General features: G+C 35.4%; 5 protein-coding genes across 5 annotated transcripts; 1 reads left to right on the top strand and 4 right to left on the bottom strand.

Annotated features, from left to right (window-relative positions):
* Positions 1 to 1,962: 1,962 nt before the first annotated feature.
* LOC125847720 (pollen allergen Che a 1) lies at positions 1,963 to 3,377 on the top strand. The gene is made up of 3 exons (XM_049527392.1): positions 1,963 to 2,114; positions 2,341 to 2,517; positions 2,911 to 3,377. The coding sequence occupies exons 2-3, from the start codon at positions 2,352 to 2,354 to the stop codon at positions 3,249 to 3,251; spliced, it is 507 nt and encodes a 168-aa protein (XP_049383349.1). The 5' UTR covers positions 1,963 to 2,114; positions 2,341 to 2,351; the 3' UTR covers positions 3,252 to 3,377.
* Positions 3,378 to 3,869: 492 nt separating this feature from the next.
* Positions 3,870 to 11,155, bottom strand: LOC125847719 (actin-related protein 2). The gene is made up of 15 exons (XM_049527390.1): positions 10,947 to 11,155; positions 9,846 to 9,956; positions 9,272 to 9,406; positions 9,059 to 9,130; positions 8,885 to 8,963; positions 8,206 to 8,255; positions 7,799 to 7,902; positions 7,625 to 7,693; positions 7,488 to 7,551; positions 7,232 to 7,300; positions 6,604 to 6,687; positions 6,439 to 6,497; positions 5,501 to 5,567; positions 5,049 to 5,132; positions 3,870 to 4,342 (listed from the first exon to the last, which is right to left on the bottom strand). Exons 1-15 carry the CDS (start codon positions 10,986 to 10,988, stop codon positions 4,259 to 4,261), a joined length of 1,173 nt encoding a protein of 390 aa, XP_049383347.1. The 5' UTR covers positions 10,989 to 11,155; the 3' UTR covers positions 3,870 to 4,258.
* A 686-nt stretch (positions 11,156 to 11,841) lies between these two features.
* LOC125848136 (pentatricopeptide repeat-containing protein At5g14080) lies at positions 11,842 to 13,938 on the bottom strand. Its single transcript, XM_049527945.1, has 2 exons — positions 12,270 to 13,938; positions 11,842 to 12,145 (listed from the first exon to the last, which is right to left on the bottom strand). Exons 1-2 carry the CDS (start codon positions 13,921 to 13,923, stop codon positions 11,847 to 11,849), a joined length of 1,953 nt encoding a protein of 650 aa, XP_049383902.1. The 5' UTR covers positions 13,924 to 13,938; the 3' UTR covers positions 11,842 to 11,846.
* A 479-nt stretch (positions 13,939 to 14,417) lies between these two features.
* Positions 14,418 to 17,579, bottom strand: LOC125848137 (ACT domain-containing protein ACR6). The gene is made up of 7 exons (XM_049527946.1): positions 17,411 to 17,579; positions 17,080 to 17,125; positions 16,823 to 16,937; positions 16,680 to 16,747; positions 15,511 to 16,119; positions 15,219 to 15,323; positions 14,418 to 15,131 (listed from the first exon to the last, which is right to left on the bottom strand). The coding sequence occupies exons 1-7, from the start codon at positions 17,455 to 17,457 to the stop codon at positions 14,790 to 14,792; spliced, it is 1,332 nt and encodes a 443-aa protein (XP_049383903.1). The 5' UTR covers positions 17,458 to 17,579; the 3' UTR covers positions 14,418 to 14,789.
* A 4,500-nt stretch (positions 17,580 to 22,079) lies between these two features.
* LOC125847518 (uncharacterized) lies at positions 22,080 to 23,089 on the bottom strand. The gene is made up of 2 exons (XM_049527120.1): positions 22,751 to 23,089; positions 22,080 to 22,655 (listed from the first exon to the last, which is right to left on the bottom strand). Exons 1-2 carry the CDS (start codon positions 23,087 to 23,089, stop codon positions 22,080 to 22,082), a joined length of 915 nt encoding a protein of 304 aa, XP_049383077.1.
* Positions 23,090 to 26,211: the final 3,122 nt, after the last annotated feature.

The following is a 26,211-nucleotide window of genomic DNA, read 5'->3' as shown; positions in this document are numbered from 1 at the left end:
ATGTGGACCATGGTTCCACCTTCATTCTGTTAAATTAGGGCTAGCGGAAAATTGCTTAAATTATTATAATGTGAAGTGAAATTCATTTCATTCATCACATGAACATGCATCCCAAAAAAAAAGAAATACTAAAAATAATTGGAAGTAAGCATAGTTATTTATGAGATGTTGGAAGAAATAATTATTTTACAAGTTTTGGAGGAGATGAATAAAAGTTTTTAGTAATTAACATTTAAATAACTAGTTCAATAGCCTAGCTAGTTCCGCCATGATGTATATATAGCCCAATGAAGTAGGTAGTGAGTCGAGTATAGTGTACAAGTATATAGTGGAATATATAGTCTATACATTGTGAATGAAATGTAGCATACATTAGGCCACAATAATAGTACATATTTCAAGTTTCAAAATGAGTGATCTCGCCATACATTGGCACATGCATGCATGCATCTTCAATTCCTTCTTGTTGAATTATATTAGTCCCTTCTTTTCTGTGCCTCTTTTTTACTACTAAAATACTAGTCTTACGATTAGTCTACATGCATTTCTTCGCAACTTTGTAAGCTATTAGTAGACTGTTGATATTAACAAAATGCAGCTGCTACGCTGTCATCACGAGTACTCATGTATTTCGCCTACCCTCTTGCGTTGTATAACTTTTGACAAATTCAAGTTTAACATTCAACGTCAACGGTTCAAGACCAAACCAATAAAAAGTCGAAATATAAGTATAACCTACACACACATAAAGACGTGAATATGTTTTTCCCTTCAATTATGTAGTTCCAACCCACGTGAGATAGTCCACAAAATAACTACTTTTCTTCCCTCTATTTTGGGTGGTAATATGATTTGTCCAATCTATTTATTTATTAGCTCAGCTCAACTCGTTAATTCAGCCTCTAAATTAAAACTCGGGTTGATTTTTGCTAAATATGTAATTCAAATTGATAGATTTCTTTTTCTTTTTTATAGAGTCATATATAGTAAAGAATAAAAACTTTGTTAGTTTTGTTTGGTAAATGAACAAATTATAAGCAAACAAACCAAGAGTAATTTTTATTTTTGGTTAGAGTTGGACGAGTTGAGTTGTTGTTGACCCAATCCATATTTATTAGTTGGGTAATCCACTTAAATTCAATCTAACCGATAATTCCAGTTTTAACTAAGCCCAATAACGTAGTCTTACATTAGGCTGGCATGTGGGAGTGGACTACGAAGTGCATATACAACCGATTTCAATAGCCCCATTTAAGTCATAGCCCTAAACTTTTTGCAAGTTTAGCTGCTTTTAAATTTTTAAATTTTAAGTGCACGATTTTGAAGTAATATGTGTCTGGAATTTAGTTTATCAAAGCCTAATTTCAGACAATTTAGAAGGAAACAACTTCAACCATTTTGGATGATGTTTAGACCGTATATAGCTGAAGTTTAGTCATTTTTGTATGAAATTCAGGCTATACATGTGACCGACCTTGAACAATTTTTTTTTAAAAAAGATCAGGCTCTATATATATATATATATATATGACTTAACTCACTTGATGTTAAACTTGTAAGTGATGTATGATACTCTCTCTCTCTCAGTGCGCTATTGCTTGTAACATTGTAATTCATAAGAAACACGATTTGACACCTTTATAATCTCAGGAAATTATGATTGATGGAAGTAGAAGAATGCATCCACAAAATGAAAAAGAGAATGAGAAATGAACTTACAATAAATGTGGTTGGCTGAATTCTTTGCCTCTATGATATATCACATGATTCTCAGTAGCAACAATCCTTCTCTGTGGCCAGACCAAATTTATAACAGATATGGGGAGAGTGGCACGTCCGTGACTGGCTCCTATTGGGGTTAGGTCAAATAATAAATAGTACTGTAGCAGTAATTTATTTATACTATACATAAAGTAGTATCACGTTAAGAAGCAAGGCCACCATAAATTACAACAAACAAACATGTATGAAAAGGGAGGTCTATTTATTCCTCTATGTAAATGAATGAATTTGTCTACTTCCCACTATACTCTCTTTCCTACACATCCACCCTTACAAAATTCCAAAGAAAGTTCACATGATTTGTTTGTTTGTGAATTCTGACTAGCAATAAGGTGCGATCCCTGCCCCCTCTTTCTAACTTTGATCTCTTTTTTTCATTTCTGTCATCACTTATACTCATTATCCATACACACACTCTAGCTCACATCTTCCTTTTTTGTTTTTAAACATAAAATTCTTCAATTAGTCTTTTTGTGTACTATAATCAATCACTTTACGAGCTAGCTATTCACATATAAGTAGTTGATTTTCATCTCAACTCTTTTTTGTAAGTCTCAGCTCAGTTTGCCATGACTACTACTACACTTGTCCTGTTGGTGGTTTCATGCTGCTTCTTGTGGTTGAGTCTATCGTCAGCAGCAAAAGTGGTTAATCCACAGATCACTGTCATGGGTATGGTTTACTGTGACATTTGCTCCAATAATTCCTTCTCCAGGCACAGCTACTTCATGCCAGGTACAGTCTTCCTTACAAGTTTTTGGGCAAATTAAACATTTTTCATCTTTTGCATAAAGCTATCTAAAATAGTCCTATATATACACTGGAGTTGGCAAATGAACAGGTTGAACGGCTCAAAGCTCTAACCACCCCCATTTCCCTTTCTTTAAATTGTTTTTTTTTAAAAAGAAATTTGAAAGCTATATGCTATAACTTCTTCCAAATTTACAATATCCCCAATCTTGAATTTTATATATTCGGGTTTGAGTTGAATTTTGATCCGTTTGGTCAATCATTTGGGTTCAACCCAACAAATGGGTCATAATCCAAACCCATTAAAACTTGGCCGGGTTACTAAAAAAGAATGGGTTGATTAATTTCGTAAATGCATTGGAATTGATGGCTGAACAGGTGTAGAAGTGAAAATAGAGTGCACCTTCAAGGCAATGGCGACAAGGACGGCAGAACTAGTATCAGTGTCAGTGAACAGAACTACTAACAAATATGGAGTTTACAGGTTGGAGATACCTTCTGTGGATGGAATAGAGTGTGCTGCTGAGAAAGCAGTGGGCAATTCCTGCAGGGCTAGCCTTATTGGAAGCTCATCTTCTTTCTGTAATGTACCTGGCTCTACAAGAACCACTACTGATGAGATTACAATCAAATCTAAACAAGCAAACATGTGCATCTATAGTCTCACTGCTTTGAATTTCAGACCTTCTAAGAGAAATGTTGCTCTCTGTGGAAATTAGAACCTCCAACTATCTTATTTCCTTATTATATGTCTTCTCTCATTCCCATTTATAGGGAATATATACTATGTATAATTCATGTCCCTTTTTATTTCCAGTAATCAAAAGCTATGCTGTTAAATACAACCTCATCTTTTTGTTTTTGACCAGAGGAACTGTTGTTAGCTGCTTAATTGTTCTTGATGGAAAACACAGAAACAAGGTTCAAATTTGTGTCGTGTAGCTCTTTGGACATAAGAATCTCCTTTTACCTTCTACTGATATGACAACTCTATACTCTCATCACTTGATTCGAACACCAGAGCTCAGAATGCTAGCTGCTATTAACATAAAAGTTTTTACTGAGATGAAAATAATACTATGCCTTGATCAACTGCAATAACACAAAACAAAAATTACAAGCCTAAGCATGGCATAATGATTCCTTTGACTCATTGCTACCAAGAAAATTTCCAATTTAACTCCATCTAATATCATGAATAATTTAAGCAGCAATTTCATCGCAAATTCAAACCTTAAGATGCATAAGCCATTTTCAACCAGGGAGGTGGATAGACAAGGAATATCAAGTTAATATCTGGATAGAAAGTTAACAAGCATCAAACGTAGCTCAAGCTGTTATACATTTGTGAGAATTAGTTCACAACCTCCTCTTTTGCCTGCACCAGATTACGCAATAACCTGCTTATGTTTCCGCACATATTTAAACACTTCACAAAAGTGTAGGAATGGAAAGCAGTTCCAATTAGCAATATTTTACTTCAATATTGACTGTACAAATTCTTCAAGCCTTAAAGAATTTCTGCTCGACTAAGATAAACCGCAGATGCCGTAAAAACATTCAAGTATGACACGTCCAGTCTCTTTGAGATTTTTTTAGCAAAATACAGTACAAGAGCTTCTTTTTGAATGCTAAAGAGTCATTTCCAGCACGTCTTGATCAGTACATTTCCAAGCTTTTCTTTGAAAAGAAGCAAAAGCTTAAACAATTGATGGACATGTAAAAATCATGCCTGACCACACTTGCTTATTAGGCATGCAACTCCCTCTTCTAAATAATCTTGTCTATTGATCCAAAACTCAGGGGCATCCTGCAGAAATTATTCGATTATCTACTTATTTCTGTTAACATAATAATGTTGCTTTCAAATTGTATGCTCTTCAATTAGGGTGTGCATTGATTCATTGCAATCCTTTTCCTTTTTTCGCATATTGAAAAAAAAAACTTAATAATGCTCAAGGAGAAGAATGACGAGAATGATTATTTTTTCTAGGTGAATGAGCATCCTGACTAGAAGAATAGGACAGCAAGAATAATTTAAACATGGAAATATACCAGTCACTATGATTTCAGCATGATATAAAACAATTAAGTTACAGCATAAAATTTTTTACTTGCTCAACTAAGTGGACTTTTATTTAATTAAGTTGCATTCAGCCACAGGAACATCTCTCATACACAGATGATTTGATCAATTGCAGAGGAAGTACAAGAAAAAGAGAAGGATTGGAGTGACGTGAAACACAAATTTCCTTGTGCCTGAAGCTGATGATTGCACGGGCCTAAATCATATCAAAACAGTATAATCCAACATGTGCCGCAACCACTTCAACGGAGGACAGAAATAGAATATTCAAATCCAGAAAATTATGGGAAAGTGTACACGGATTAGAAAAGGATGTATCTCAAGAGATTAGCTTTCTTTTTATTTCTCATGGGAATAAATACTCTTCTATATGCATGATCAGGCAAGGAGCAGAGATGGGGCAACAGAGAGGAAATAGATACCACCATACCTTCATAATTCCGGCCAGAACTGCACCACCGAGATACACCATATGCTTTCTTCTTGGTGGATCTTCTATTCGTAAGCGCAATTTCTATTGCAGAAAACATATAAAATGAAATTTTCAAAAATAGAGAAAATTTCAACTACTTTAAGAAAACCAAGAAATGCATGGTAAAAGACAAAACAGTTGTAGGCAATGCAATCCAACTTCCTAGATATCATAAACCCTACACATCCTTTTCCAACTACTTTCTTATCTCCATCTCTTGATTGACTTGACCTCATATAGAGCAGAAACCACCATAAGCTGAAGGTACCAGTGAGATCGAGGTATTTTATTGTGGTTTGTGGGTAAGACTATTCGAATAAATGCTACTTAGTTGCATAAACCTTATTCATAAACCAAAAACCAAAAACCTCAAGAAATCGTGAAAAGAACAAATAAGAGTCACACAGTACCTTCAAACCATCTTTGTTCCCCTTCAGAACAACATCAAGATAGCGGTCCAAAATTTCTTTCTCAAGGCTGTCAATGTTTGAAAAGAAGGGAAAATAGCTGTTATTCAAGGAAACAAGAAAATGATGAGTGTGGACATGAGGTGGGTAAGAAAGAGTCCATTCCTTATATTCCCACAGTAAACCAAAGGATATGTTAACTGCAAAAGTAAAGTTCAAGGGAATAAATCACAAAGATATGAAATTCCTTCTCGATGACAGCTCACGGATATTCTTAACAGGAATTCTTCATGCATTAAAGTGTATACCTGAATTTTCCTAATATAGCACATTTCTAAACAATATTCCTACCCTCTCGAATAGAATTTCATATTCTAATTTATCATACGTAACAAGATGAGAGTTAAAATAGTATGTAGTGAAAATGAGTATAGATTTCAAGTTAATTTGCATTTTTAGATATGCCTTCATGCATTTCATGTTAGTTATGATACTAACAATTTCAGAAGGGTACTTATGAGCAGGGAAAAAATAGAACAACTATGAGGAATTAGTCATCAGTCAGAGATACCAAAGCTGACTGCTACCAGGAGGAGGGAATTAGCAAATTTTGATACCGCAAGAGGGGAATCAGAAAATTCAAAATCCACAGGGAGGTGAATTAGAGTTCTTCGCACAATAAAAGAGTGTTATCAAAGTTATAGCATAACAGCTTTACAGTTCAAATTCTCTGCCAGATTGATCAAACATTAGTCCTGAGAAAAAATAAATTCAAGGATATATTTTGGTTCATAAACTCAAAGCAAACTGTCACACCAGTTAAAACTTCCTAGAAGAGTATGACAATAATGTAGCATTTAGAATCAACCATGCACAATTGCACTACTCAGCTCCAAGTTCTCAAAGCTATATAATAAGGAAGAGTATTTTGAGTAAGTTACCGACTAGGTAAGCCAGGATACATGGTACTTCCACCACTCAAAACAATATGCTGGTAGAGCTGCAAGAGAAAATTTGAAGTAATGATTATTACATTAAACATATGATGGATTGCAAATGACAACACTGTGGCAAAGAATACAGAAGAAATTTCAAAGTTGAAGTACCATCATCCTGTTGTCAATATCCATCTCCTGGATGCAGCGAAATACCATGTCAGCCATGCCATCACCTTCAACATCAATAAGATCCTGAAATGGACAGAAAAAGTGACACTTAGCTTCCTTCCACATACATCAACCCATCAATTAAAATTTTGTAGAAGCGTGGAATAATATTTTAAATCTAGCTTCCTTGCACATACATCAACCCATAAAAGTAGAAGTTTGCAGAAGCATATAATAGCATTTCAAACCATGCAGTTCAGACAATGTGTTCTTGCTTCAATTTTTCACAAGGACTTAATTGACACTTTTATCTGAAACAAATTGGTTTGAGGATAACACTCTATTGCTTTCCTATTGAATAGTTGAGAGGTGAAAATAGTGTTTAAACAGCAAAAGAACCACCAAATTTAAGAAGCTGTACGACAAAAGATGGTCATGGTATTAGATAACAAATGTGACATGGAAATCTGGTGTTATGTGGGATTTGCAGGATAGCTTGCTTTATGGGAAAACATCAATTGCCTTTCATCTTCCCCACTATGAGGAAAGCAAATCCGGTGCATTTTTACGAAAAAGATATGTTCTTGATTTGTGAAAGAGGAAAGTAAAAATGGGAATGCATGCTCACTGGAGTAAAAAGAGCCTCAGGTGCCTGGAACCTCTCTGTGCCAACTTTAAGTACCCTCCCATCTGGAAGCTGTTGAAAAACAAGTGAAATAATGAGTTACAGAATGACCAAGTTTCTTATGGGAGAAAAAAGGATCTTTACTTCCAAGAGCAAAGTACCATACCTAATTGCAGTTCAAAGTAGTAGAAAAGCTCAAAAAATAGTAGTGCCTTTGTTTTTTCCAATTAAAAGCTTATTATGGATGGAGCCTACTCACAGTATAATTCTTAACAAGAATTGTAGTTTCAAGCCCCAACTGATATTCTCTCTTGTAATCATAACTGCAGTAAAGCAAATACCATTACTCGCCAGAAGAAGTAGTAAAGGGATTGATTTATGACGCAAGTAATTCACCTAATGTAGCAGAGCTTTTCTTTAATATCCCTGACAGTCTCAAAATCGGCACTTCTATTCATTGCATACCTTCAGATATTGACTGACCATCAAAACTCCAGTAATGGTTTAAAATAATCAAATATAGCATGAATGACCCTATTTAGTTTATTTCAAATATGTGTTGGCAATTACCCTCTCCGAAGTAGCAGATCAACCATATAAGATGTTATATGCCGTCCAGCTACATTCATTCTTTTCGTGAGGTGAGGAAATGAGTATCCATCTACAACAGGAACCTGCATCAAGATATTTCTGAATAACATACAGAAGAAAAAATATCCCCATGGTTCATAGCAAGTGTTACCATGTGCCACCGTAAGAACAAATAGCTGAAAAAAACACTGCCTTTAAGACCAGCTTGAAGGAGCAATCTTATTAGACAGGGAGCCCAATGGACTATGCAGGAAAACAGTTCTAGGTTTGGGAGTAGCAACTCCTAGTATGCTTACCTCAAACTGTATAAGAATTAACCTACTCTTTTGAATCAATGTTGAACCGAGACAAACTCATGAAACAGCTATGCTTATGGAAAAACTTACAACATGTGTAACTCCATCACCTGAGTCGATGACAAGCCCAGTCAACAAACCTGCATATTTGGAACATAAAAAATGAGCAAATCCATCACCAGATAGGGCCCAAGTAGAAGCAAAATATCGAATTAACCCCACCCTTGTAACAAATACCCTCTAAAAAATTGCAATATCAAGACTTATGATGGTCCTTCTCGCAACAACAACAACATACCCAGTGTAATCCCACCAAGTGGGGTCTGAGGAGGGTAGAGTGTACGCAAACCTTACCCATAGATATAGAGAGGTTGTTTCCGATAGACCCTCAGCTTAAATAAAGCATGCCAAACAGTTTGAAAAAAGGGGATACAAATATGAGAGCAATGACTACAATGAAATAATGCGAAATGGAGAGCATTACACAACAAACTGCAGAAAGAACAGTAACGACAATGAAATAATGCAATAATCTGAGCACAAACTAAATCAAAGAACTAGAAACTACGAGAATAGTGCTAATACTACTGGTAAGAAGGAAGGTCCAAGGATCACCACCAAGCCTATCCCGCAGGAAGCGAGAGAACGCTCAACTACCAAACTAACCTTCTACCCAAATCCACGACCTCTAAACTCTCCTATCGAAGGTCCTTCTAGCAGATAATTGAAAATGATTATGCCCCAAGAACTCATACATGTATAATGGTACCTTGAGCATACAATGTTAGAACAGCTTGAATTTGGATGAAGACACCAGCAAAGTTGTACTTCTCAAACATGGTTTCTACCTGTAATTCAAGTAAATCTGAGTATAAGTTAAGAATCATTGAAGCAGTAAAGAGAGGGTATGATTTTCTCGAAATATTAAAACATTAACACAAACCATCGTTTCACGATTTTTAGATGGATTTAGAGGTGGATCTGTCAGCAGAATTTTGCATTCTGTTGGATCTATCTTCACCAGCAGAATGAAAGGAAAGTCTTGTCAGTTAACCATGAACTTATCATACAATAAGCATTTCAAAGAAAAATTAGCAAGAAAAAGTTTAAACCAATTAGAAATCTTCACAGGGAAGTTAGCAATAGAGAAATCTACCTTCAGTTCGTTGAAAAATGCATGGTCCCACACATTCCCCATATCATCCCAGTTTTGTACAATTCCATTGTTGACGGGATAAGATAAATCCAACTGATGGCGCAACTTCAAGCATTCATCTCCCACAATAATATCCTAGAGGAAGAATGTAAATGAGTTAAACATTCGTCAACAAGTCTGTGAGTACACTTATGAAGCTCAACAGTTAGAGAGCAAAATATATTAGAGAATGGTATAATATAAGAATAAAAGAGAGCAAAGTACATAAGGAAAAAAAGTGATGATGGGAAGATTCCCAATGTCCTAGTTACAAGCTATAAGTTTAAACAATGAATCCAGGAGTATACTATCTAAGCAGAACTCAAAAAATCCTGAGGGGTATCAGAAAATAAAATAGATTTTAAACTTCATTTCACAAGAAGTAGCTATAACATCTAGTTTAGAAAGCAACTGTTGAACTAATGAAGTTTCAACCCAGATTTTCTTTCTCTAAGAAGAGCTTACTAGTTTTCGATAAATGCAAGAGAACCCTCACATTTTCAATTAGGGTAAGCATAAAGTGAGAGATATTTACCTTCAAGTCTTGTTCCATAAGGGACTCTTCATATCTTAGCATTGGCCTCCCCACAACACAAGGGAATACAGATGTGGGAAAATTCTCACCCGCAAAGCCACACTTGACATACTGCATTAGTTCATCAAAACATTGAGAATTGACACACCATTTTACTGTCCATATAGACATCAAAATAGTTCAAAAAAAATATCACCATGACTGGCCCAAAAAGGAAATGCTAAACAAGAAAAAAAAATAAAGGAAAAAAAGCAAATACTCTGTACAAAACAGTCTCTCACTTCATAAAACTGAATAGCAGGCTCCAGTAGGAAAGGAATAGCATCATGCTTGAGTCGTTAGGATGATGATCTTCATAACCAGAAATTTGAATTCAAAGTTTGCATCTTGTGAAGGAAAACTGACTTACTGAGATTTGGTTTCCAGGAACGAGTAGTTCCAAAAAAAGAAATAAAACCAAAAGTAGCTACAACAATTTCACCTCAACTCCAAACCAGTTCGGGGCGGCTATATGAATTACTAACCATGTTTCTCCATTCAAATTCATCTCACACCAACATTATACAAAATATAAAGCAGTATAGCGGCATATGTACAAGTTCAATGAAGTAATGTGATCATGCCAGACATACACCAACTTTTTTTCTTCTTAAATGAAAACTGCACTTTAAATTACCGGAACGAAATGTGTCCGACTAGAAAAATAGATATAGAGAAGTACTACACCCCCATTAGTTTCTGATTGATGCATAGTTGACAGATTTAATTTAGAAAAAAAAAATGAAAAATCTATTACCACAAGGATAGTGTAATCTTCAAAAAGAAAAAAAGGCATTAACTCAAGTTAGCAGATCGTGATTTAAGCATCGAAATTGAGAAATTTCTACTCTTGGTGGCGTCTTTAGCTGCTTCTCCGGAAGTATATATACTCACATTCAACTTAATGCCCATTTTCTCTAATATATTAAGTAACATTTCAGGTATTAAGACCTTAATAAAATCAATTTCGTTTGACAATTGCGCAATCTTCAGATGAATTTCCTCTATCATCGAATCTAAACTCAAACAACACCAATTCAAAAGAGAGAACAAAGAGAATACCCCAGTGCCGTTGTCGCAAACGACAACATTTCGATTATCCATCTTGTAGCTACTCAGCTGGATCAATCATGGATTCCACTTTTCTTAAACTTTGAGAATTTTTTTTGCTTGCGGAATCAGCAAAGATCGAAGCTTTTAGTTAATAATGGCCATGGACTAGCTCCGGTTACCGGAAGTTAAAAACATTTTTTGTTTGAGTCCTCCAATTTCGTAATTTTTCATTTTCTACCTCTTTTCTTATAAAAAGAGCCAAAAATACCTATTAACTATTGGGAAAGATCTAATAGACGGAAAAAACTGATGCCAAAGACCAGTAGCCGGTATTTGTGTATTTACACCAAAGTAAACTTGTCTTTGGCATCATATTTGCGGCTGTTTTTTATATTTTGAAAAATATAAATTAAGTCATGGAGCTGATATATTATTTCAGATATTGGATAAATTATATATATATATATATATAAAAAAATCTAATCAAAAGTGAGGTTTTATTTCACCCAATAAAAAAATGACACGTAATAAATAACTTTTTAAAAATAAAATAAATATGGGGTATACTAAATAAGTTAAGCATCTGACACTTTTATGAAATTGATTCTTTTGAGCACTGAAAGATTTATAAACGGTGGAGACAATTTAGTAAATGGTTTAGAGGACCCGAATAGATGTTGAGCAAATAAAAAATGGTCCATCAAGCATGCAGTACTAATTTACGAGTAACTTCAAAATTATTATCTTTCACAAAATAGGAAAAAACTAGTTAGTTAAGTATTCCTTGTTACGTATGACCAAAAAAAGAAAAAAATAGATCCTCTATGTATTATGGTTGTTGGTTTTGTATCTCATTGTATGTTGTTGTCTCCTGCATTAGGCGTATGGAGATGATCAACATGTGGTATGTCATCTGTAAGCCATTTCTTTCCCCAACTCATTAGTACAAGTGAGACGGTTTTCTTGCATCACTTGAAATAACTTAAAAATTGGATCTGGTTTTGAAGAAGATGATATTGATGCCAATATTTCATTGCTCAGTGCTTGATGCATCACAGGGGATTTGCCTTGAATCCACTTCAAATATTCAACAGCCAAACTTATCTCTTCAGCATCAGCTAAAAATTTAAGAAAAATCAGATGGGAGTCTAAAAATGCAGTATCAGTGCTTTGGTCACGGAGTAACTCCATTGCAGGAACCAAATAACCTGCAATTGTAAAAGGTAAAAAACTTAGTAAAACAGAGATATTCAGCCCAATATAAAACTACATTTGCAGTTAATATAAATCACAAGTAAAACATCATTATCACATATATGGAGTAAGTAATACCTTCCTTGCAGAGGCTGAGTATGAATGTACACAAGACGGAACGTGCAAGGGTTTGATCTTGTGTAGCACATTGGCTGAAGACTTCAAGAGACATTTTGAGATCTTTTGCTTGACAAAGCCCTTTAAGGACTGAAGTGTATGTAATAGCATCAGGTACTACTCCTTTCTCAATCATGTCATGGAAAAGCCTACAAGCATCTTCAATTTCACTTTCTTCTGAACACTTCTGAATAAGAATATTGTAAGTCTCTAAATTACCAGGGCACCCATTTGTGAACATCTCATCCCACAACCGTTTTGCTGGTCGCAGTAGATCTTCTCTACAGCAAGCTTCTAGCAGGAGATTGTAAGATTGTATATCAGGAACTGCACCTTTTCTTCTCATGTCACGGAGAACTTCGTAAGCTTCTCTCACTTTGCCAGCCTTACACAAAAATGAAACCACAATATTATAGCCATGTGTGTCAGTAAAATAGTTTCTAGAAGACAATTTTTGAAAAACTTCAAGCAATTCATCAAGCTTCCCATGCTTACAAAGGTTTGCACTTAAACTTGTCACAGTAACAAGATTAGGGGACCTTTCTCTATCTAGCATGAAGTTCAAGAAAAAGATGGCAAGTATAGGATCAATGGCTGAAACTGATCCTATCAAAGCATTGAGCAAATCGTCATCCATAGGAAAGTTACCAGACGCAATTACTTTGCCCAAATCTTTAGCTTCGGAAGTCAGCCTCTCCGAAATCAAATCAAAGATGTACTCTTTATAATCGTTATTCCTTGGTGCCACTCCTAGTTTTCTCTTCTTCTTCAAAACCAAATCTTTGTCAACTACATTTCGCATATTCCCCAACGCTTCAGCAACAATACTATAAGCAATAAAATCAGGTTTACATTCCCTTATCCTCAATTCATCAAAAGCAGAAACAGCTTCTGCTATCCTAGACTGAGAACATAACCCCTGCACGACTAAAACTGCCAGAAGGGATCCATTAATTCCCGAAAAGTCAATCTTCCTAACCTCATCTAACAAACTCAAAGTCTTTTCCAACCCATTAAATCCACAGAATCTCCACAGAAACACACCAAAACCAAGAGTGTTCAAGCGAACACCTCTGTGATTCATTTCGTCGAACACCTGCAAAGCACATTTATAGTTCCCTTCTGACGATAAAGCAGCGAGAAGTGAATTACAAGTTTGGGATCCAATCTCCGACGCGAACGAAGGGACCTCAGTGAAAATGGAAAATGCTAAATTGGATTTCTTAGCAATGATGTGGGAAACAATGACAGAGCGATATAGAGAAGGATGGAGACGGATTTTCTGGGCTCTTACCTGTTTAAAGAGCTTATCAAGGGTGTTGAACTGGCGAGTGATGCAGAGAGAGTTGAGAATTGAATGGTAAGTGGAGGAGTCATGAGAGAATCCAGGTTGCTGAGAGGCCCAGTTGAAGAAACCGAGTGCAAGAGAATGGTGGTGGACAAGAAAAGGGTCGATGACTCGGGCGACGAGTGTCGGGCTGAGTGATTCCCGGCATCCGAGGCGATACAACGTCTGCTCTAGTGCTGGCGTCCATGTTTGGCTTCTTTGCTTTGATGCGTGAATGAGAGCTCGGCTTATTACACTTGCAAACTCCCCCACTGATCGCCTCATCATCTTATACGCTCTCTTTTCTGTTTTCTGTGTAGTACTAGTATGTATAGTAGGCTAGCTATTCCAGCATTACTTCCTCTAGTTATTTTACATAACCATAAAATTGTTAGTACTTCCTCTATCCAAAAAGAGCTACTATTTGGACCATATTTTTATTTAACATAATTTTTTTAAATACTTTCTAAATATTTTGAATTGTTAACTTACCTTTGAAGTATGTAAAGTAAATTTTACTTCAAAAATATTGGGATGCTGCTACAAAGTAGAACCAATAACAGAAGCAGAAGAGAGTTAATCTTGCATGCGCGAGTACTGAAGTGGAAGCCGTAACAACTCCCAAGTTTTAGTTGAATTCATCTGAAAAAAAATTAAGAAGAGCATGCTGCTTGTAGCGATGAATGCATTAGCACCGCAGACTATACGAAAAAAAAGGAAACGTTAGGAGAAGGAAGGGACTGAGGAATTTTTCATTTTGATCTAAACCCACACTAACCAAAATATCACACTAAACCTTTTGTTTTCTTTACAGTATAAAATAAATATTTGTACAAGTTTATATTCTATTATACAGTTTGGTTCTTCCTTTTTATAGTGAACACTGTCCAGAGCACATGCCACTTATATCACACATCCATGTATATACAGACAACACCTGGCAATATCTGCTACTACTGATGCTTTAAGAGTTTCTTCTATATCTCTTGATACTATATGGTCTAACTATCTGATGGTTACTATTTACATAAAACTAAAGAGTTCTTCACCAATGGGTAGGATATCTATCAACAATTTTTGTTACTTGAAATCTGCATACTGTGAGTGGTGTATCTGACATATCTACAATGTTTTCCAGTCTTACAGGGAACCACTCAAGTGTAGGATCCAATCAGCTTCAGACTTTGGAGGGTTCGAACTTTGAAGAGACTCCCAAAGAGGTAGCTAATTGTTCCTTCTTCAGGTAGCTTTTCTGAATGACAAGGATTCCACTTAACATGCAGCATGTTTGGGCCAACTTGCTCACAAATTGAATCAACTGTCTTTTGCTCAACTGGATTCCCAGTCACATCTGTGACATAAAAGATATCTTTTGCCTTCCCCCCTTGTGTTGAGATTTCTGCTCTTTTAATACACAAACTATTTTCCCTGAATATCCTAGTGATATCTGATAGTAGTCCTAGCCGATCTTCTGTACACAATTCTAGCTCCAGACCCTGCAGAAAGCTAGCACATATTAGTGCCTCATCCTAGAGAAAGCTTTGGAAACTAAAATCTTCTTGTCTCGGACTAAAGCACTTCACCTCAGAGGTTCTTCTCTCAATAGCTGCTTCAAGACACAGAATCACACGCTCTCGCTCAGCCTCTGAGCTTATTGGAAGCCCATCAACATGTCGAATGTAGAATTCCTGCAGCAGGCCATTGATTTAGATTGACATTAGACATACAAAGCAGCAGAGATAAAGGAAGTGACTGTTAGCTAATATGCCATCACAAACCAAAACTAATTCACTACTTCAATTGAACTAAGCTTGTCTTAAATCAGTACACGGTAGAAAAACCATCAAGTACTGTCCACGTAGAAATTAACATTACCTGATAAGCTTCGTTCTTTCCTGTGTGAACAACTCCATGAAAGACCACATATTGCATGTCAGTCAAAGTGCAGACAATATCAAACAACAGCTTAGGTCGATCCCTTGACCTCATAGTGATCACAGTATAATCCTTTTCACTGCAATAATAAACAGTTATACAAGGCCCGGATTTCAAATCCTCAATGTTGCCCTGTTCTGTCTTTCTAACTTTTACATAGTCCCTATCATCAAACATTATCTGGTGTAATCTTCTCTCCCTGTGTGTAAATCCAGGAGGTGAAAGTGTCATCTTTGCAGTCTTCAAATCATTGTTTCCCTTGAGGACGTTACGAAGAAGTTTCTTGATTGTAGCAAGGCGTTTTGGGTCTTCAATTGCACAATCTGTAACGTCGTCCACAACATGAACCACGGCTGCAGCCCTAGCATTATGTGTCCAGATTGCAGCGTTCACCACATTACAGTGAAGGTCAGCAAGAACAGCGCACACTTCAGACAATAAGCCAGGTCTGTCTGTCCCGCTAAGTTCAATGGACGTGTGCTCTTCAGAAGGCATCAAGCCAACAGTTCCCCTTAAAGAGGGTAACAGAACCTCGTCATTTTCAAGAGTCTGTGTAACAAGAAACTGAAAGAATTTAGGATCCATGCACATCTTTGAGCTAAGTGTGGAAAAAGAAATCAATGTACACATTTGCAAATAGGATTTTTCTTGCCTACAGCCTATTGATTTTGTTGGGGGCAAAAGAAAAGGCCGTTTAGTAGGGTGTATTAGAGAAAATAATACATGTATTAGTCATGGTATTATTTAATCTTTTGTTTGGAAGGATTTTCAACCTATGTATAACTAACACATGTATTAGTAATACATCATATTCAATATTATAGGGTGTATAGCAAATACATAGCAACCCATGGTATCAACAAGGGTTACTAATACATGGATAAGCATGAGTAAAGACAAAACTGCCCTTAATACACCAAAGATAAGATATAATCCTAGCATAACTTATCTCAGCATTAATAATACAGCATATTCAGTCCCAATCCATGGAGTAACTTTGTCTATCCCATTCCCATACCAAACAATCCCCTAAAATATTAAAGACTGTTTAGCTGATAGACCATAATACTATACTGCAATGAAAATTGTCGACCCTTAATATGAAATACCTTTTGGATATAGCTGATGATTTCTTCATCTCTAACTTTATTTCCATCTTGATCAGTCACATTAAACACTGAAGAAACAATAAAGAGAATAATTAGTGGCAAGTATGGAATTTCTTGGTTTTGAGTAAATAATAAGAACTTACCGTCCATAAACCATCCCCCATCAGAGGAAATGTATGCTTTCGTGATAACAAGGTTTAAATCCGTCAGAACCTGCACAACTTGAAGAAGAATCCCATGCTTGTTGACACTGTCAACCTGCACAAGGTTGAGGTTGAGCATAACATAAATACTTAGGGCACAGAAAGTGGCATCTTTAACATGAACTGGATGGCTAGACTTGATACAGAGAAACAGAAAAAAGGGGATAAGACGGGCATGGGCAGGGGGGTATGTATACCTGGATAATGGTTGCATTCTCACAAGAGTCATTGTCAATTACCACTCTGTAAGAAGAAACAAGAAAACAAGGGTTAAAGAAAAAAGATGATCTTTCTTCTCAAAATATGGCCTAATTATATAAACAACTTGATCAGTTTTCGAGTCCAAAATCAATTCAGGGACAGGGGAAGATAGAAGTTGACAAGAAGAAGAAGCAACCAAAACTAGTGAGTTGTAAGGACACAAGAGAAGAAAGAAATTAATCAAATTAGCTGGTGTGACTATCAAGATAATCTAGGTCGAGGAAATTGGTTAGAAATGAAAAAAATAAGGAGGAGAGAGAGAAGTACCTGGGAGGATTCATCCTCCTGATAAGCTTAGCATACTCGTCATCCATGTCTCTCAATTTGGAAAGAAGAAAAGTGGGATGAATGAAGAAGAAGATATGGGAGGAGAGAAGAAAGGGTTAAAAGTAGAATGAGTCTCCAATGTCTGTGGAAGAAAGGCAAAAGCTGAAGACGAGTAAAGTGACGCTTTAATGAGTGGAAAAGGCATCCATATTTCCAATTTTATTAGTATGTATCAATCAAAAAAACAACACGCCGCACCACTATTCACACTAACTAGTTAGTACTCATTTTATACTACTAAATTATTCCTATTTATTTGTATCTCAATTTAATAGTCATATTTGTTAAATCTAATAATGATTCTTTTTAAAAGTAAACATGACATTAAAGTGGAACGAAGGGGTACTAGACCAAGTGCCTCCCCCGGAGGGGAGGAGATGACGGATTTAATTGGCATATTCCAAGGTTGACTGCTAAAATATTTTTTGTATTTTAAACAAAAGTCTATAAAGACTTGTAGGTTATCTCAAAGTGTGATGTCGATTTATGCCCTTTAGTAGAATTATTTTGACTAATTTCGTCTTATTCGACTTACAATCCTAAGGGGTTGGTTAGGAAATCAATTTCATGTATTAAAATTAGTATAATTATTATTACATTTCATATTATTTTATATAAAATTTAACACATTATAATCAAATTACAATCATCCATTATTATAATATGAATAAGTTCAATTTATATATTATTTTAGATAAAATAAAAGATGAAATACTTGGTAAATAACTAAATCTTGCCTAATTATCTTTTTTTTAGTAGACCATCTCCAACCCAACATTAAATCCTTATTTGGTGTAAAATTTGGTGTTTTTTAGCGTTAACCCACACCAATTTTTACACCAAATTTGATGTATTCATTACACCAATTCACTTTTTGAATATTTTAATATTATTTTATTATACAAACTTTTAATTAAACATTATATAAATTGTATGTTTTAATTAAATCTCTTGTATATTTAATTATTTTTTTATGTAATATTTTTATAATATTAATTTTAGATATAAAATTTAGCTTTTTTATAAATTAATTTTTCTATATATGACTTTTAAAAAAAATTAAATTTATGTTAATTCTACTATAAATATAATTGGATATATATATATATATATATATATATATGTTGGGCATTAAGCCTTTTATTAAAAATAATTGGATATAACTACAATTAACCTTCACAAAAATAAAAAATGAAAACATATAAATTTTTAAACAAATAATACAATGTACTTAAAAATAACCGAAAATAATAAACATTCAACAAAGTAGTAATTGATATTCACCATGAATTATATGTGGTGAATGTTTTAGAAAGAATTTATTTTATGAAATAAGAAAATAATATAATAATGAAGAGAGAGAAAAATATTTCTTTTTGATATAAAATTTGATGCAATTGATTGGAGTTGATTATACCAAAAATAGTGTTGTGTAAAATTTGGTGTTTGGGTTGGAGATGCCAAAGGAACAAATTCGGCCATTTTCCTACAAATGTTTGGGCTGTGGCCCACGACCATGTTCTTGAAAGTCCAAAGTGTAACAAGTTGGGCGGTGAATGGATTTATTTGGCCAACCCTAAATCATCTTCATACTCTACTCTAGCCCTCCAATTTTCAACTTTCCTCCTAATCTTATTTCTGATACGACTTGTTTTCCATATCTTGTAATTTTCCATTTGTTCATTCATACAAATACAAAATAACATAAATACATAATACATGTATTCTCCATTTTAAACCCCAAAAATCTAACAAATACATTGACATGATCGTGTGTGATAGGTATTGATGGTTTCACTGATTTAACTATGAGTGACAAAATTTGACTCTATCATTTATCAATATCGACATTTGATGTCTACTTTTGAAGTCATATGTTACCCAAAAAGAAGAAGATAACATAATCACTAATCATGCGTTGATTTAAGAACGTCCACGTTGATGTTTTGTGAATCGCTCCAATCAGATAATATTGGAGTTTCATATTTTATTCCTGATTATCAATTATATATATACAGTATGGCCAGATATGTAGAGATTCTGCCAAAGATATGGAAAGGAACATTATTTTAGCAACTTGTCCACGTAGCAGATACCGTCTCTATCGAATGCCCAACAAGGAGGGGATAAAGGGGTGCCAAATTGGTTTGGACTATTCAACTTATTGCAACCATATGTGAAGCAACTAAGGATGAGGATAGAGCATGGACCACAAACAAATGAGCATTTATACCACTAATTGATGCCTTTCCCAAGTTGCTCCCAAAGGATTGGGCATCATGTATATTTTCTCCAACTACCACTAAGCAAAAAATATTATGGAGATTCAATATCTACTATATATATAAAAAGAAATCTTAATCTTGTATACAATGTAATTTTCAAGAAAAAGGAATTCAAATGAACCCTATGCACCTCTTAGCTCCGCCGCCTTTGGTCTCAATAATAATTATGTGTATATATAATCTTAACAAATACTATATACGTGTGAGGTTTAGAAAGTGGATTGGCTGGAGTGGTGGGGGTAGCTAGAGAAGTTACATTCTTAATTTTTAAGAAACTTGTTTTTAGTAGAAGAAAATTTCATAATATTTTAATCGATCAAACATAAGAAGATTAGAAAATATCTCACGCCCCACACGTGTGGGCTAACACACCCTTATTCTTATCCTTTTCATTTTGCTTTTGTCTTTGTGGTCCTTAAACCTTCCAAGTAAAAGATTTTAAAAATAATAATTAAAAAGTGGAAGCAGAAAAAGAGGATAGAATGAAATGCTCTAACTAGTAATTCCTCAGAACAAGCAACACTAGGAAATAGTTAGTACCCACATTCACATCTGAAAAACTCTTAGCTCTATCTATAAGACAAACAAAATAAAAAAGGAAATGATTCAATTGTAACTAATAGTACTATATATCAAGAAGGCAAAATGGTTTGGTGGATACCTATACTTGTACCCGTTTGTATTGTAAACCCTTCTACTTAACCTTTTATCATCTGAACCCTTACACTTAATAAACCACAATATATTAAACCCCTCTGACCATTGATCATGCTTATGTGACATTAATATGGTTGAGTTGGCAAGAGAGTGAGACCACACGCCTATTAAGGCAAGTGAACATCATATTTAAATTTTAAAAAATATTTAAATTAAAAGAGTAAATAATAAACATAAAAAAGAAAATTGAAACCCTTCTTCTTCACTAAATGACCCACTTTTTTCAGCCATCTCCATTTTTTTTTCAACTCTTTTTTTTTCTTTTTTTCATCTTCTTTAGGTGGTCTGATACACCAGAGGCGGCGAGGAGTATGCTAGTACACCGGAGGCAGCGGGGAATTTTCTGGCCTTCTGGTACACCGAAAAGGATGGAGAGCATAGGGGGTCCCTGGTGGTTCGCAGGAGTCATTGATGGTACGAAAAAATGAAGACGGTGGAGAGGGGAACGAGGCTGGTGAGGGGCAATGAGTAAAGAGATTGAGAATCAAAGCAAACTTGAATGAATCTTATTCAAATGTAACATCAACTTAAATACAGGTAAGATGTAATTAACTTGACTAATTCTAAAGAACTGTTCTAACAACTTAATATGTAACTAAATTGACTAAAACTAAGAAACTACTTTAACAACTTAATCTAAATCTACTCTAAATTCAGGCCAGGTGTAGGTAGTCTATTTATAAGATAGACAACATGGTGACAGGCAAAGGACCATAGTTCAGATGGTAGTGAGGCTTCATTGAGAAGAGTTCGAGTTGTTTCGACAATGTAACGATGTCGTCGTTCAGCGATTGCAACTCGTTGGGAGGTGTAGGGTGGGGAGATCAAATGTTGAATGCCATGGCATTATAGGCATTGTTTAAGACTTGTGTATTCACCCCCTTCATCAGTATAAAGTGAGACAATTTTGTGTTTGAAAATTTTTTTCACTAAAGGATGAAAGTTTGCAAAAATGGAAGCGACTTCACTTTTGTTTTTGATTGTATACAACCAAGTGTATTTGGTGTAATGATCAACAAAAATGCAATAATACAACTTTTATCAATGGATAAAATGGGTGATGGACCCCATAAATCACTAAACAAAGTTTGAAGTGGTGCATTACTATTTAAAGTGAGTCATTGAAATGGCAAATGATGAGCTTTATTTGATGAGCACGAATTACAAAAATGAAACTTTTCTTTGGTGGAAAAGGGAAGTGAAAATTTATTCAGTACTACGTCTAGGATTTTCAGATGAGGGTGACCCAAGTGACGATACCACAGTTGACGGAAACTTTGGTGGAGGTGAAGTTGGCGGAAGGTGACACATGATTCATCTGTGGCCACTCATAGAGTCCGTGTGTTTATTCCGGCCTTGAACCAGCAGTCTCCAAGTTTAGAGATCCTTCACAAGAAAAAAGTGAAAAAAATTCGATTGAGGTCAGATTGTCAGTGCAAAACTTAGCAACAGAAATAAGGTTTTTTTTTGTAGCTGGAGCACAATGAGTGTTAGAGAGCATAAAATTGGAGTTAGAAGCCTTAATTTAAGTAAAATCAGTGTAAATAATGGGAATAGTTTTACCGTCACCCATGGACACTTCCTCATTGCCAGTGTATTCTTCAAGATTATAGACTCGATTGTGACATGATGAGTTGCTCCAGAGTATAGGATCCAAGGATCCAAGGATTTGCATCTGAGTGATGATTTGACACAAAGTTGACCTCAACTTCAAAGTGGTTGTGCAATTTTGAGCGACACACATCAGCTGTGTGACTGATCTTTTGGCAAAGTTGGCAATTTACTGTTTGCCTGGGTAGTCTCCCATTATGTTGATTTCCAGGGACCGCCTGTCGTGGAGCTTGTGGTCTTGAAGATTGATTTGGAAAGCGACGATTATTTTTCTGATTTTGGGGCTGGAAGTTGGTCCTTTGTGCAACTACAGCCGTGATGATGGAGGATGACCTGTCAATATCTTGATGTTTGAAAAGGAGTTCATGGTCCGTGAATTTCTGGAATAGATCCTCAAAGCTTAGGGTTGTGTTACGCGCTCTTATAGCGACAGTGATTTCATGGTACTCATAACCTAGGCCACTTAAAATCTTGACTGCTAGTTCATCATCAGCCACCAGAGAGCCCACTACTTTGAGAGCATGAAAAATTGATCTGATCTCCTGTAGGTAAGTAGCAACTGTCTTGGAGGCCTTTTCATGTTTTGCAACTGATCTCGTAAGTTAAAAATACAAGTGTGACTCCTATTAGCATAAGTTGCATGAAGGAGATCTCAAGCTATTTTTACCGAAGAGGCAGTTGCAACAGTGGGAGCAATGGTGGGGTCAACGGATCCCATCATTGCCTGTTGAATTAGTTGGTCTTGGCAAAACCACAGCTCATATTCATGATTGGAGATGGTACTATCAGTTTGTGTGATAGTGGTTGGCGGAGCAGATTTGGCACCAGTGAGATGTCCAAGGTATTTGTGTCCATTGAGTTGTATCACTAGTTGCGCCTTCCAGGTGGCAAAGTTAAGGTTACCTTGCAGTTTGATAGGTAATTGGGCAGTTGGATTGAACTGTACCATATGAGTAGTAGTCGGAACTGCAGCAGCACTATCACTGGTGGTAGCAGGAACATCCATGTTTGGACGCAAAGAGAGGAAAAAAAAATTTGGATTGGACTCCTGAGAGTTTGAGAGGGACTCTAATACTATAAAGAGATTGAGAATCAAAGCAAACTTGAATGAATCTTATTCAACTGTAACACCAACTTAAATACAGGTAAGATGTAACTAACTTGACTAATTCTAAGGAACTGTTCTAACAACTTAATATGTAACTAAGTTGACTAAAACTAAGGAACTACTTTAACAATTTAATCTAAATCTACTCCAACAACTTGATAAGAATTAATAACAAACTAACAAACTAGTGAGTATGTCAACAATGAGTTGGTGCGGCAGCTTATGGTTTTTGGATTTATGGAGATTGGAGAAGGATGAGGTAAGAAAAATGGTGAAAGTGTGCGACGAAGACGGAGACAGATGAAGGAGAGAGTATTTGTGGTCTCGCCGGCAAGAGGAGTGGTGGCAGCGGCAAATTTCTCCGGCGATTGGGCCTTTTCACGGTGAAAATGGCATATGTAGGGAGACCCAAAATTTTAATTTAGAAGAATAATTAATTTGTTTTTGTAAAGTTTGAATCAAAACTTTATGATTTTAGTCCAAAAAGAAATTATTATAAAAAATAAAAAATGATGTGGCAAAATTTATCTTACATGGAATGTGACATCAGCGCGATTGAGAGTCACGATGTGTTGAAAGGGTTCAACATGTTGAGTTTAATTGCGTTCGGGAGTTCAGATGTCAAAGGAATAAGTAGAAGGGTTCACAATACAAACGGGTACAAATATAAGGGTCCACCAGACCATTTAGCCTATCAAGAATCTTGTGTTTACTACTTCATACTCCCTCCGTCCCTTTTTAGTTGTCCACTTTAGAAATGACACACAGATTAAGGCAACAATGATTAGCACAGTGAAGTTACAATTTTACCCTTATGACAACTTTTCACTTCAAAATTACAACCACTTATTTGAATTAAAGTGAAATAAATTGGAGGGAAACAACATACACTTTTACAATTTTCAAGAAGTGTAAATAAGGGTATAATAGGAAAAAATTTGTTGTCCTTTCTTGATTTGTCAAAATGGACAACTAAATAGGGACAACCAAAAAAGGAAATATGGACAAGTAAATAGGGACGGAGGGAGTATAAAAATTCATTGAATGACAGCCTCTTCTTTTCATGGCTTTACAGATTCGAATATCTTGCAAGTACCATTGACATGAGCTTTGTCATGTCAATTGATGCTACTCAGTGGCGGATCTATGCAGAGGTTTGGGGGTGCCACGCCACCCCCGAACTTCGACGAAAACTCTATATATACATAGGTATATATATATAATATTTATATAAATATAAAGCGTGTCACCCACAGAACAAAATTGTCTTGTGGTGCCATGGTAGGAGGGCAACTTTAGAAGGAAAAAAAGGCTCCAAGCACTGGCACCATTTTTTTTTTTTTTATAATTGTTATTGACTTAAATTAAATTAATTACATTATTACTCCTTTGACTTTTCTTTTATTTGATTAAATACTCAATAAAAGTGTAATATCTTATTATTTACATTTTATTGATTGATTTATGATATATATCGAAAAGACAATTAATTTAATCGATAAATCTATTTGGCACTCACGGACTCTAAATCCTGGATCCGCCACTGATTCTACTGTTGATCATACTTCCTTACATATCCTACATTACAGTTTGTTCTTTTTTAACCTTTTCAGACTCAAAATTGTAGTCATTATCTGCATATGCACATATGTATACCATGTTTATACAGCGAGCCCCTTGATGTATATTTGCAAAATCTGAGCATATTAAAGGTGCAAAGGTCAATTTTGAGTCTTCAACACTAATGACTACAAAGTACCTTTCAACCGGAACAAGGCTAGAGATGACAGTAAAGTTTTGCCACACTTATAAAAGGCATCATCCATAAGTAACACTAGAAATTTTTACATCTTTTTTCTGTCATCCCGGAAGCTACTAGGACCAGCACTCTCTCATCCTTGGGATCGCAACTGCAATAGAAATGCACCTGACAGTAATCATGTAGTAAGGCATCAGACGTCGTCACAATCATGACTGAACAAATGATGAAATGACAACTCTTTTCTTTGATTCTTCAATGTGTTAAAAATCTATAAACATATCATCCCTTAACCTAAATATATCAACACCTTGCCAAATTTATCACAGTACAGAGTTTACAGTGGGTGATAAGGTGATTAAAAGATGAACAAAAGAATAATATTTTTCTATATTTACACCAGCTTCTGAATCTATTAGAAGCAAAGAATGCATAAGAATCTGACAAGGACGTGGATTATTTCACCATTAGAATGGTAAAAAACCTCTTCATATTTATGAAAGGCCAATGAAAGTATGGTTGCAGCATACTGTCTCGACGCTTGATTTTACGTACCTTCCTCTACTCAATTATTATTGTTGGAATAACAACAAATTAGGGCTATTCCAAGTGCTTTTCTTCTAGAGAAGATAAACTGCTAATGCGGGATAGCAACTTAAAGCTGTACCATTCTTTATTACTTTTAGGTAATCCTTTTTCCCCTTTCAACTTAAAGTTGTACCATTCCTTATTACTCTTAGGTAATCCTTTAGCCCCTTCCAAGACAATGAAATTGTTCTCTTCTATATACTGCTCCTGCACCAAGCACATGTCTGTGAAATGGCATAGAGCCACGAACTTCCATAAGATAGTAATCTACCTAATAATCTGGCACCCCATGTCAAGCGTAGACACTCCTAACAACATATTCCGTGAATAATACACAATGTAATATACAGATAAACATTATAAACACCGAAAATGTCACAACCAGGAGAATTTTCTTTTACGACTTGGTGCCATATGTCAAAAAAAACAATGCATTTCTCAATAACATTGTGAAGGAAAGGGATAAAAGTGAAAGGCTGACTTTGATGGACAAACTGCCTGATGAGTTGAATAAGAATTAAGCACTGACCTTTTTCACTGAAGGTAGAAGTTCCAATTCTGCAGCAACTTTTCAAGAACATTGAACTGAATAGAGGATGGAACTTCGTATTGAAGCTTGGATCTTCTGTAGAAAGCTAGTTTAGCTAGCAACAGTAAAGAGTTAGATTTGGGA

Source organism: Solanum stenotomum, chromosome 12, assembly GCF_019186545.1.
Source record: "Solanum stenotomum isolate F172 chromosome 12, ASM1918654v1, whole genome shotgun sequence".
Lineage (NCBI taxonomy): Eukaryota > Viridiplantae > Streptophyta > Magnoliopsida > Solanales > Solanaceae > Solanum > Solanum stenotomum.
Note: the sequence above shows the minus strand (reverse complement) of the source record. Positions and strands in the feature narration are given on the sequence as shown.